At 40.4% G+C, this 14,417-nt stretch overlaps 1 protein-coding gene across 1 annotated transcript in view; it reads right to left on the bottom strand.

Annotated features, from left to right (window-relative positions):
* LOC126285293 (protein takeout-like) overlaps nt 1-14,417 on the bottom strand; it is a 59,086-nt gene that overhangs the window by 26,870 nt on the left and 17,799 nt on the right. The window contains exon 2 of the mRNA XM_049984581.1: nt 8,502-8,594. Within this exon, the coding sequence (XP_049840538.1) occupies nt 8,502-8,594 (93 nt within the window). The remainder of the gene's footprint in view (nt 1-8,501; nt 8,595-14,417) is intronic.

The raw sequence follows: 14,417 nt of genomic DNA, 5'->3' as shown, positions 1-14,417 counted from the left end.
TATATTTTACTTAATTTAGTGGCAAATAAAGTAACATCACCTAATGACACATGAATAAACAACTTAAAGTTAAGATATGCAATATTCGAAGATTATCTTAAACAAAGCTAAGATATATCTCACTGTACATATACATTACTGTATGTATTTAAAAATGAAAACCTGTACCCAATGGAATTTTATACACTTCATATACTGTAGCAGGGTAGCTAATTTACTTGTTATTTGCTGCCGTTATCCTAATTTACAATGATGTGGCTCACAGCATCCCAAGCAGTATTAATACCTGCCAATATTTTCATCCCCAATACATTCTAAACTCAACGAATTACTTTTACTCCTAACATTCACCTTGGTTACCGCCTTGTGCTCTACGAACTTTCATATACTTTCAACCAATCATGGCGTTGGAATTTAAGAAAACTCGCTTTACAGACTTCAGCAAGCGGACTGAGCAGGTTTTCAGTTTATTGCATTCTTGTTACGAACAATTATATATTCCTTATGCATGATCAGCGACGCGTGTAGCGAAGTGGAATGTACAGAGGCGGATGCGTTCACCATTTTACGCCAAATAAGCTTGATGCGAATGACGTTCTTTACAGTAAGGCGGATTTTCACTTCGCGACAAAGAACTAATCATTTCAAGTCCCGAATTAGTGTACCAATGTACAAACACATTGAAAGGAAGTTACAGTAATACTTACATCAGACATAATTAGCACAGTATAACATATACTTTTTTAATAAAATATAATCTGTTCTGTAGCATTATAAGCTTAAAACCTGTCGAAACTTACATACAGAGATGATATGTAAATTGTAAACACAGTTACTGTGTTGACCATTCAACAAATTTTCTTAATTTTAGATGAGCCGACATGACACAATTACACAAATGTTGTTTTACCTGCAAGTCAGTTAACACAGGATTCCTCGCACTGTAACCTATCACAAAATGAAGATCATATGTGACCTGCCTATTGACCAAACAACATCAGTGACAGTGTAATACAGTCACGCATGTTACCTCTGTCGATACACTGTGCAGACTTTTAACCTACAAATAATTTACACTTGGGTGGAGCGCGGTAAACTGCTTTTTTGAAACTCACGTTGTGGCGCACTGTTGGTAGAATAGAGGGGAGACTGGGTGTGGTTTACAGTGACAGACGGGAGGTTTGTATTCAATTGTTTTTCAATTGCGATAATGCAGTGGACATTTTAGGAACGCTCATTTTGTATTGAAGACTATTTCTCGAATTCCCACTCGATCATTGCAGTGCAGACGCCCTCCTGGATCGTCGTATTGTAAGGGCGGCAGCAGCAGGTCGTACAGATACCACAGCACAGATAAGAGGACTTGTGAGCCTGGAAATGTAAACACGAACTGTTGTGAACCGATTATTAGCAGTGGGATTACGGGCACGCACACATCTAGCCCTTCTTCCATTCCCGCCGCTGCATTGACGTTCATGGTTCGACTCGTGCCGTCAGGGGATCACTTGGAAGATTAAATAGCGCCCCTTGGTTCTTAGCGATGAAAAGAGATTTTGGCAGCATGTAAGTGACGATCGACTACGCGTACGACGTAGACCCCGTGAGCGCCGTCTCGTCCAAGACACACTGGCCCTAACTTAGTGCTCAGGCGGGTAGAACTGACCCTCACGCGTCTTCGGATCGGGCACTCCTCACACACATACGACACTGGACCACATCCTGCTCTCTGCAGGCCTCCTTGACAGCCTTATCGACCTGTTCATTGCCCCATTTTCCTTCTTTCCAAACACAATTTTTATTTCGGGCCAGAGTTTTTGGATGTGTAGGTCGACATCTGATCTCGTCCAGCGGTGATATTGTCTCGTTCAGCTTTGGTGTTTCTGGAGGGGACTCTAACCGGCGCTCGGTACGTGAAGAATGTTCTTAGACCCCTTTTGTTGCCGTTCTTGCAACAGGAAGATGTGTTGTTCCAACAGGCTAATGCTCGACCACACACTGGCCGTTAAACTTAACGTGTTCTGCCCTGCATAATCTCCGGACTTGTCTCTAATTGAGTACCCATGGGATATGATAGGTCAAAAAGTTACTGGAGCGACTCGTCAACCAACAACTCATACAGAAGTGTGCGAACAGATCGAGCAGGAGTGGCATAACGTATCGCAGGACAGTATTCACCGTCTGTATGATCTGCTGGATGCCAGAGTCAGCACTTGCATTGCCATTCGTGGAGACTACACCACGTACTGATATGTGTGTCTCAGCATGAGTCGTTACCTCAGTACCGCTTGTACTATTTATCTGTAAATGTGATCATTTCATGTACTCTACGTCCACTGTTGCAACAATAAATCTTGACTCAACTGGAAACATCTAAAAGGGTGTACTGTCATTTTCCCGTAGTGTAGCACTTATCTTGTGTCATTTTAAAAATAGTTTTTCTTCTTTTTTTCCAACCACAATTTTTATTTCGGGCCAGATTGTTTTGGTCGTGTAGGTCGACATCTGATCTCGTACAGCGGTGATATTGTCTGAAAGGTTGGCAGCGACTGCAGTACAGGCGGGAAGCGCCGCTTCAGTGCATGGTCGTGTCTAGAAGTCCCGGAAGTTGAATTTTGCTCACAAATTATTAGCATTATGCTGAAGTACCTCCAGGAGCCTCCCTACACATCCTTCTTTAATCATGGTGGCAAGTGACTAGCAAATGACTGTTTTGCTCCATTATTTTCGTGTTTCCGTGAGTTTGCAGCTTTATGCTGGTTGGTACGGAAGATCAGTGTGTCTGCATAAAATTTTGTTTTAAACTTCAAAAAACAGCAGCAGAAACGCTCCTAATCTTGAAGAATGCGTTTGGAAGTATGCACTTGGAGACAACTCTTGGGTCAGACGCAGACTTGAATTGGTATGAGCGTTTCAAATACGGGCGAACATCGACTGATATTGAAGATGGGCTTTCCAGTCGGCCGTGGACTCGTATCACACCATAAAATGTTCAGAAGAACTACCCAGAAGAACGATTCCGGTGGAGTCTGTGACACACCTGCCCCAAGACATCAGAAGGAACACGTGTTAAAACCTGCAGAGAATTGCTTCAAGATTATGCAGAATTTCTTCCAAAGATTGTCTCTGATGACGAAAATTGTTTTATAGCTACCATTCTCAAAATCACAGCAGTCGCCACAGTGGAAGAATCCTTCTCCTCTGCCAGAAAATCTCGATACATCAAGAGTAAAATTATGTCCATATAAGGTAATGTGCAAAAAGATGTCCTCTATCGCATATCATGTACATTACACAGCACATTTTTATAAAATCAAAATGCTAGAAGTATGAACCATATGATCTCTCCCTCAAGATGAAAATAAAGTTGACAGGGCAAAAATCTGAAACAGCAGAAGACATGCAACACTGTGAAGAAGACCGACTTTGAAAAGTTGCAGAAAGGTTGTCATGGGCGTATTCGATCCAAAGATGACTACTGTAAATGTAATGATGAACAATAAGAAATAGGTAAGACGTAATAATTTTAATTGATCCATGTCTTCAACATTGGGATACGGCCTTGTAGCATGCCGGCACAATGCCTGCAGCTCCTTTAAGGAACTGATCACATTTGTGTTCCGCTCAGCAACTGTCACGCTCAGTACGTGATCTGCAATCTGCTTTCACAGAACGGCGTTAAGAATTTTTGCTTTTACGCTTTTATTTAAATTAATTTGAGGTCCGATGTTTTGACGTTGTGGCAACAAGTAGTGTACGCAGACAGCCGCCAGAGTGGTCCACTCTCCACAGTGATAGAAAATCATTTTAAAGTCTTTGTCTCATACAAAATGCGTTTATGAATTCTGATACTGACGAATGATATAGAACTGATAGTGTTTCTAAACATGCCAGGGAACAGTTCTTAACTTAAATTAGGGCTACAGTCATATTTTATTTACCTATTTATTTATTTTTTGTAAGTAGTGAAATTTTCCCGTCTTGTGTCTCTGAATCTGTTATCCTTAGTGAAAGACAATTTTCTTTTGTTGATTACAATAAATTACGTATGCTGGTACTGGATCTTTTTAAGTTTTGTAAAGCACTGCGTTTGGTATATGGTAGAGCAAAACTAGCCCAGAAAATTCAGCTTTCACCATAAGATGGGCAACACAACTTACTTAAGTGTATGAAGTGCATCTTAAAGTGCATGATATAACTTCCACGCCAGTTTCACTTTGTCCACCCAGTATAAGCTAAGGAAAACTGAAAAAAAAATCAGTTTTTTCACAAAAAGTATGAAGTTTGAAGTGACTGTTTGCTCCAAACATCACGTAAAAAGTTTGAAATTCTCCCACGATAGGCACCTTTGGACTGTCAAATCAGTGCTGGAACTATGCTCTTTCTTGAAATGTGTCTAATCTTCGCATTAAGTACACTTTACTACATGAGATCTGTCAGCCGCAACGAATGCTTTGTGCGGCAGAATGGCAACACAAAGGGAGCCACAGCACTAGTTGGTTCATTGCTGGTGGTTGTATGTCAGCCAGCTATAGCTATCAATAACCAACTACTTCTCACTCGTCACTGTTTTCTTAAAAAAATTGATGTTCCAGCAGACCCATTCGCTTTTCAATTTCTTTCCAAATGTTTGTATCGGAAAAGTGTAAAAGGTGCTACGTTTCCTTGATGTGCTTTCACGAGAGCTGTCCAGCTGTGTGCTCAGATGCTACTGATCCTTCAAGTATGCAGCTGTCAGCATTTTATAGGGAGTAAGTAAATTGCCAAGGGAATTTTTCCACGTCTGGAATTGGTACATCACTTTAATAGTTAGTTAGTTAGTTAGTTAGTTAGTTACGTATTCCATTGATCAATAGCACGGAAAAACCATTATGATGTGGAACGTTTCAAATGCACAAGAAATGCGTACAGGAAACAAGTTTTTTTTGTTTACATTATAGTGTTATACCTAAATATTTCTATTATACATCCCATTCCCTTAAATGGCACAAAATGCATATATTATGTCTCCAGATTTATTTACTCATATTCAATAATTCATCTATGGTATAGAAGGAGTTTTCAAGAAGATATGATTTCAATTTGTTTTTGAAACTATTACTGCTGTCTGTCAGATATTTTATTTCATCTGGTAATTTATCAAAAAATTTAAAGCAGCATATTTTACCCCTTTCTGTGCCAAAGATAGGTTAAGTAAAGGCTAGTGTAGGCCTTTCTTTTTTCTGATATTGTAATCATGAATGTCGATTTTAAACTGGTCCATGCTGTTGAGAAAAAATTTCGTTACTGCGTAAATGTACTGTGAAGCAGTTGTAAGAATTCCTAACCTTTTAAACAGATGGTTCAAATGGCTCTGAGCACTATGGGACTTAACTTCTAAATGCATCAGTCCCCTAGAACTACTTAAACCTATCTAATCTAAGGATATCACACACATCCATAACCGAGGCAGGATTAGAACCTGCGACCGTATCGGTCGCGCGGTTCCAGACTGTAGCGCCTAGAACATCTCGGCCACCCCGGCTGTCTTTAAACACATGGCTACAAGATGTGCGACTATGAACTCTACACATCATTCTGACTACTTTCTTTTGAGCAGTAAATACTTTTTCCCTAAGTGTTGAGTTGTCCCAGAATATTATTCCATATGACATCAGAGTTTGGAAGTATGCAAAGTATGTTAGCTTACTAATTTCTACATCCTCAAAATTGGCAATTATTCTGATTGCAAAAGTTGCTGAACCTAATCGCTTTAAGAGAACAAAAATTTGAATTTTCCAATTAAGATTCTCATCTATATGTACACTCAAATACTTAGTATGTTCTACCCTGGCTATTGACGTCTTTTGATGTGTTATGTATATTGAAGGAATTATACTTTTTGCAGCAGAAAATTGGATGGACTGTGTTTTTTCAGAGCAAGGCCATTCGCAGAAAACCAATTAATAACTTTTCCAAAGACCTTATTTGTATCATTTTATATCGGACTTTCTTTTACTCTATTAATAATTATGCTTGTATCATCAGCAAACAGTGTCAGTTCAGCATCTTGTTTCACATAAGAAGGGAGGTCATTCGCATATATCAAGAAAAGGACGGGATCCATGATCGAACCATGTGGAACACCTAATGTAATTTCACCTCACTTAGATGAAGTGGCAAACTCCTTTGAATCACTTGACGCATATAAAGAGACTTTTTGCTTCCTGTTCTGTATCCATGACTTAAACCGCTCATACGCTGTTCCATTTATACCATACAATTGTAATTTCTCTAACATAATGGCGTGGTTCACACAATCAAATGATTTGGATAAGTCACAGAATACTCCTACTGGTGACATTTTACTATTTAAAGACTCTATTAGTTTGAGAATGAAATTGTATATTGCTGTCTCAGTGGAACAGCATTTCTGAAATCCGAACTGTGATTTACTAAGTATCCCATTACTGTTGAGATGGCTAACCACTCTTGAATACATTACTTTCTCAAAGATTTGCTGTAAGCAAGGATACTGACCGGTAATTATTGACATCTGTGGTTTCCACGTTTTTGTAGAGAGGCCTGACAATGGCATATTTTAACCTGTCTGGAAAAATACCCTTAGTCAGTGATACATTACATTGTTGTTGTTGTTGTTGTTGTTGTTGTTGTGGTCTTCAGTGCAGAGACTGGTTTCATGCAGCCTTGCATGTTACTATATCCTGTGCAAGCTTCTTCATCTCCCAGTACTTACTGCAACCTACATCCTTCTGAATATGCTTAGTGTATTCATCTCTTGGTCTCCCTCTACGATTTTTACCCTCCACACTGCCCTCCAATGCTAAATTTGTGATACCCTGATGCCTCAACTAATGTCCTACCAACCGGTCCCTTCTTCTTGTCAAGTTGTGCCACAAACTCCTCTTCTCTCCAATTCTATTCAATACCTCCTCATTAGTTTTGTGGTCTACCCATCTAATCTTCAGCATTCTTCTGTAGTACCACATTTCGAAAGCTTCTATTCTCTTCTTGACCAAACTATTTATCGTCCATCTTTCACTTCCTTACATGGCTACACTCCATACAAATACCTTCAGAAACGACTTCCTGGCACTTAAATCTATACTCGATGTTATGAATTACATATGTGACTCAAAAAATCAGCTGTAATTGCTCCACATTGTTTTAATAACTTGTTAGAGGTGTCATCTACTCCAACGGAACATTTATTTTTCAAAGATTTAATAATTTTCCTTATTTTACAGGAGGTTGTTAGATGAAACTTAATCTGACTAAACTTTTTCAAAGCTGGCTCTTCCAGGTACTGCCTGGCTTTTTCTTTTGAACTATTCTCACCAATTTTTTATCCTACACTTAAGAAGTGATAGTTAAATACATGGGCTACCTGTGTACTGTTGGTTAAGATGGTCTCATTCTCTTTAAGAGTAGCACTACCTACGTCACTGGTTACTCTTCCTGTCTCCCTTCTAAAAACATTTCATATTGATTCGATTTTATTGCTGGATTTGTTAATTTCTTCTCTAACATACATATTTCTTGATTTTCTTACAACTTTTCTCAGTATGCTACAATAATTTTTATGGTTTAAAACTAATTCTGGATCTTTTCTAGTTCTTGCTGTCTCATACAGTTTTATTTTCTTTCTTAAGACACTTTAATACCTGTAGTAATCCGAGGTTTCTTTGAAAAGTTTGTGGTGTTACATTTAGTAATTTTATTTGGAAAACAATGTTCAAAAAGGGATCTAAATTTATCAAGAAGTATGCTGCATTTATCATTAGCGTTTGGCTCATTATATACATCTTCCCAGTTACATTTCCTAAACTTTCTCTGAAGTAATCTATAGATACCAGGTTGAGCACCCTCACACTTTTACTTAATGGATTCTGAAGTGTACACCCTGTTAGGTTATGTAAGTTAATCAGTTGTGCATTATGGTCAGATAATCCATTTACCACATGGAAAGCATGCTCACTGATTCTAAGCTATATGTTGTTAACAACACTTCTAGTTCCCTTTTCCTATCAGAATTGCTTAGAAAGTTAACACTGAAATCACCACAGATTAAAAACTTCTTCTCTTTGTCTGACAGACAGCATAATAGGGAGTCAAACTTTTTTATGAATAGCCCCAATCTCCTAGTGGAGACCTGTACACTGTTGCTAATATCAACACAACATTATCTAGCTGAAGTTTACATGCACAAACCTCAAAGTGCTGATCAACACAAAATTTGCTTACTTCAACATTTCTGTATTTATACAGATGTTTTATGGAAATGGCAACTCCTTCTTTATCCATACTAGATCTACAAGTGTAAGACGCTGAATTACACCCATTTATACTAACATTTTCCATCCCCACAGTTACATGATGCTCAGACAGACAAAATATATCAATCTCATTTTTATTTTCTAGATAATTTCAATGTTTTCCCCCCTGCTCCGCGTGGGCATACACGCAACAGCAGTGAGTGGACCAAACGTAATTATGAGTCTCACCTGTGGCCAGCAGCTTGACGACCACGGTCAGCGCCTTCTTTAAACAGTCGTTCACGTCGGGGCTGTCCCTCTTGCAGACTGGGTAGTCAGGAGCTGGAACCAAATGCATAATGATAATTAAACTGAAGTAAGTAGGAAAGTATCAATGTGGTCAACAGAGAAAGACAAACACACATACGCACAATACTGCAGTGTTACAGTTATTTGGACCTTGACGCATGGTGCATGTCAACATATTTCACTTCAACAAATAATGCCAGAGGTGAAAGTAGTAACACTCAGAACTCCTAGGACTGACCATGATCGAAAGCAAGACCTCTGTATTCATAGTCTAACTTTAACATCTTATTGCCTCTCATGCTGTCTGCCCAAACATGATGTGTGGCTAGTTCCCCATGCTATAGCGTTGAAAGTTTTGCTAATGCTTGTAATACTCTTCAACGTAACATAATGACCACGATTCCTGTTCTAAGCGTCAAATAAACCCCCTTTTCAAAACAGGTGTACAATATTTCTTCCAAAACAAGCAGCAAATCTCTTCCAAAGCCTTAGAAACTGTTCTTCTAATGAAAATCAGTGTTAAAGGTCAGTGGTTCTAAAGGTATAAATGATTGCAACAATCCATATTTCACTGAAGAAGTGTAAATTGATTTGGCCACATTTCAACTCTAAAGAATAAGAAATGAGAACCTTAGTTTCCTTTGAACACTACTCTCAATGAAGAGATAAAATTTACTTTCTGCAGTTGTTGATAAAACCGGGGGTTCTTCGTTTTAGATTGAAGAAGGAGGCAGTCTTTAAGAAAAAGAGTGACACGGGCCTGTCTTCTTTGTTCTATAAGAGGAGCATTATTTGTTTCAGAAGAGGAGCAATGGCCATTTGAGGAGAGTAGTCTCATCTTGTTTGCTTTTTAGTAGAATCTTGTTCATTTCAGAAAAAAAACTTGTTTGTGTAAGAGACTCTCACTCTATAACAAATAAGTCTTTTTTTTTGAAACGAACGAGATTCTACTAAAAACCAAACAAGACAAGACTACTCTCCTGGAATGTCCATTGCTCCTCTACTGAAACAAACAATGCTCCTCTTATAGAACAGAGAAGGCAGGCCCGTGTACCAGACCAAGTTTTCTCTTTTACTTTATTTTTAGGGCCACCTGCCTGCCATGAAGCCCTTCATCTTCGCTGGCCATAGGGGTCTTGCTTGGCCTAATTTTCATCAGCCATTGTTTCACTGTTTTTCTTAAAGAATGCCTTCTTCTTCAATCTAAAACGAAGACCCCTCGGTTTTGTAAACAACTGCAGAAAGTAAATTTTGTCTCTTCATTGAGAGTAGTGTTTAAAGGAAACTAAAGGTCTCATTTCTTATCCTGTAGAGTTGAAATGTGGCCAAATCAATTTACACTTCTTCAGTGAAATATGGATTGTTGCAATCATTTATGCTTTTAGAATCACTGATCTCAAAGACGAATTTATTCATCAACACTACTATCTCTTTGTAGCCGTTAGCTACTGATTTTATAAGACTCTTTTTATGATTGAAAATATTCCTTTTACTAAGTTATATCTTTCCTCACATTCGGTAAGTATAATTCCTTACATTGCTACGTGCTGTCTGGATGTCTATTTTTGAGAAGTTCTAGATCTGCAAGATCTGGTGCCGCTCTCCTACACACATGAGAAATTTGACTGCATTCGTTATTTCTACAGAGCTTGTTGCTGCTATCCAATTGTTTGGAAACGGAGTGAAATCTTGGATCACCATCGTGTTGGCTTCGAAATTGTTTACTGTTCTGCGATAGATAATCCGTAAGATTCCTCTTTTATATGAGCGTGGCCATTGTGACGCAGTGCTCCATTGTGTTTATACACTGGTCGCCTATGATAAACATCTTCGTGTGGTAACCACTCACAATTGATAAGTGGCAGCTCTAGCAGTGGAGGGAATATAAAGTGTGTCAGGGCGATGTGGGAAACTGATCCATTTGTATGACGTCCGGGAATGTGAAGGGTAGAAGCATTTCGGAAACAACTAAGCTCACAAACTGTTCACATGCTGCAGTGGTGAGTGTACTCTTTCGCGATGGCACAGTTGCATAAATCATTCTCAGACTTCTTGCTGCGTGAATCAGGGTAAAACCCAGAGGTTTAGCCGACTACTTCTTCCTCAGGAGGAAATGGCTGTCTAAACAGCTGCTGCTCACAGGGTATATTATAAATGAAATGATAATTAAATGGACACCCTAGCTGCAAACAGGCGTTGATGTACTTCATTAGGGACATGTTGAAAATGTGTGCCCCAACCGGGACTCGAACCCGAGATCTCCTGCTTACATGGCAGATGCTCTATCCATCTTTATTTTTTTTTAAATCTCGTTTTGTTCGTTATAGTTCGTTTCACTTGTTCGTGGCGTACGTCCCATGACGCCCGTTGAAGTTCGTTATTGATCCATTCACTCAGTTTTTTTTATTCCAGAGGGCAGCTAACCCTCTGACCGAACACGCTGAGCCACCGTGCCGGCTAATCCATCTGAGCCATCAAGGGCACAGAGGATAGTGCGACTGCAGGGACTTATCCCTTGCACGCTCTCCCTAAAACCCACATTCCGAACATGTCCACACCACACCAACTAGATTAATCTGCCACTAGTTATGAGTGTGATGGGCAAACATCTCTTAGGCACACTCGAATGTAGCGGTGTGGACATGTTGGGAATATGGGTCTCACGGGGAGCGTGCAAGGGATAAGTCCCTGCAGTCGCGCTACGCTCTGTGCCCTCAGTGGCTCAGATGAATAGAGCATCTGCCATGTAAGCAGGAAATCCCGGGTTCGAGTTCTGGTCGGGGCAAACATTTTCGACATGTCCCTAATGAAGTACATCAACGCCTGTTTGCAGCTAGGGTGTCCACTTAATTATCATTTCATTTCTAGCAAAGCTGCATGGTCATCTACGGTAACTGTTCTTTCGGGAACAGATACTATCGTCATGTATATATTATAAATCCCAGTCCTGGGAAGACGAAGTGTAAGATCTTTTTTCCGACCTCTTAAGAAGATAAAGAAGACAGTACACCCTGTTAAACATAGTCTTCGCCTTAGAGTCCCTGGGATTTATACCATCCCTTGTGAGTGGGGAAGTTTTTAATTCGGTCAGTCTATCATGCCATTCCCGACGGCTATGCAGACATTTTATTTATTTTTATTTGCGCGTTTAGTTCCGTAAGATCAAATAGAGGAGTAAACATCCAAGGTCATGGAATGTGTCAGTACATGGAACTACAACGTAAAAGTAGTAACAGATAACGTGTTTATGAATCCAAAAAAAGTCAGACCCTAAGTTTAACTAAACGCAATCAACAATATGATACGAATCAGCTTAAGTTTTCAAGGGACTCCTCAACAGAATAGAAGTAGTGACCCGTGAGGAAACTCTTCAGTTTCGATTTGAAAACACTTGTATTACTGCTATGAACTTTGAATTCTTCTGGTAGCTTATTGAAAATGGATGCAGGAGTATACGGTACACTATTCTGCATAAAAGTGCGATACAAATGCAGATTGGATTTCTGTCTGACTGACTGAAAGATGCTAATTCTTGGGAATAAGATGATATTGTTAACACGAAACGACGGTAAAGGATATATATATTGAGGGGCCAATGACAGACTACTCACATTAGTGAACGTCAACAAGAGGTTCACGAATTTGCAACACTTATTGTCCGAACTACCCGTTTCCGAGCCAAAAATATCGTTTGAGAATGGGAAGAGTTACCCCAAAATCCACATATGAAAAATGTTTTGCATCACCCTGGTTCCCAGAACGCCTGATGATAGGCGATGACCGTGGATATATTGTATCACAGACACAGCCCTTTTGACTGTTCAGAGATGTGACTAAACCTGCCCAAAGATGTAAACAATCATGCGCCTGTTATACGGAGGGGGTCCAACAGCCGATCATTTCCATTCATTCCACCAGGAAGGAGGTACACAGATCGTGTTATCTGTTGTTCAACCATGCCTAGACGGTCAATACCGCCGTTCGATCGCGCCCGTATTGTTACTTTGGGCCAGGAAGGCCTCTCAACAAGGGAAGTGTCCAGGCCTCTCGGAGTGAACCGAAGCGATGTTATTCAGCCGTGGAGAAGATACAGAGAGACAGAAACCGTCGATGCAATGCCTCGTCAAGCCGCCAAAGGGCTACTACTGCAGTGGATGACCACTATCTACGGATTATGGCTTGGAGGAACCATGACAGAAACGCCACCATGTTGAATAATGCTTTTCATGCAGTCACAGGACGTCGTGTTACGTCTCAGACTGGCCGTGCGGTTCTAGGCGCTTCAGTTTGGAACCGCGTGACCGCTACGGTCGCAGGTTCAAATCCCGCCTCGGGCATGGATGTGTGTGACATCCCTAGGTTAGTCAGGTTTAAGTAGTTCTAAGTTCTAGGGGATTTATGACCACAGATGTTAAGCCCCATGGTGTTCAGAACCATTTGAACCATTTTTGAACGACTCAGACTGTGTGCAATTGGCAGCAAGATGCGCAACTACACTCCCGACGTCCATGGCGGGGTCCATCTTTGCAACCACGACACCATGCAGCGCCGTACAGATAGGCCCACAACATACCGAATGGACCGCTCAGGATTGGCATCACGTTGGTGTGTGTGTTATACGATACGACGCAAGCGAATGAGAATAAACAAAGCAGACTAATTTTCGGGTCGAACGATCACTTACTTCAGATACCGTTCGAATATTTCAGTCTTTGAACAAGATGCTGAATGTAGGCTTTCCACGACAGTTTATTATCAGTTTGAACACCTAGAAATTTGGACTGTTCAGCTTCACTAATCGTATGCCAATTCTGTGAAATTGAAACGTCGTGTTTTGTTAAATTGTGTGTTAGAAACTGTAAAACCTGAGTCATACTGTGGCTTAGCATTAGTTTATTTTCAACAAGCCATGAACGTATGAACTGCACACCCTTTACTAAAAGCAAACACAAAGGTTTTAGAATTATATGAAATACTAGAGGGCATATTAATTATATAAGGAACAGGAGTGGCTCCAACACTGATCACTGAGGCACTCCCCCTCCTCCCCCCCCCCCCCTCCACATTTGACAGTGCCCCACCCAGACAGCACATCACAGCGATACTCAACACTGTGCACAATGTTCTTTTGCTATCTGTTGTTAAAGAGAGGAACCAATTTTGAGCTATTACCCATATTCCATAATGGTCCATCGATATATTAAAAATCTAGAACTTGAGAGGTAGGAATATGTTGAGTACAGCCTTACAATCAAACACAAAATATTATGTGATGAAACAAAGGTTTTACAGTCTGGAACCGCTCGACCGCTACGGTCGCAGGTTCGAATCCTGCATCGGGCATGGATGTGTGTGATGTCCTTAGGTTTAAGTAGTTCTAAGTTCTAGGGGACTGATGACCTCAGCAGTTGTCACATAGTACTCAGAGCCATTTGAAACAAAGGTTTTTTCCAGGCTCCAGCGTACTTGGATTCTGTAATTAACGAGGCTGTGGAAATAAGGATTAGTGAGGACAACTTCAACCTCGACAGCGGATATAATCTCAACGGTGCGCGGAAGCGGGCTCTCGATGCAGAGAGGAACCAGAGATATTCATCTCAATGTTTACGCTACGACGGGAGTGGTGGTGCCACCAGCGGTGACGTCGTCACCATCTGTTATAGCATTACCTGATTTCTGACCAATCAGACGACGTCTGTGGGCTGTATAAGGCTGCCACAGCAGCCCTTTCCTGATGAAGACGATGAGGGTGATTCTCAAAAATTCCATGTTTTACTCTGAATTGAAGCCGAGAATGTTGTGTTCTTAGTGCTCGAGAGTTTGCGATCTTGTTCAAGTGTGACTAACAGACGAAGT

The sequence above is a fragment of the Schistocerca gregaria genome, chromosome 8, assembly GCF_023897955.1.
Source record: "Schistocerca gregaria isolate iqSchGreg1 chromosome 8, iqSchGreg1.2, whole genome shotgun sequence".
In the NCBI taxonomy this organism is placed as follows: Eukaryota; Metazoa; Arthropoda; class Insecta; order Orthoptera; family Acrididae; genus Schistocerca; species Schistocerca gregaria.
Note: the sequence above shows the minus strand (reverse complement) of the source record. Positions and strands in the feature narration are given on the sequence as shown.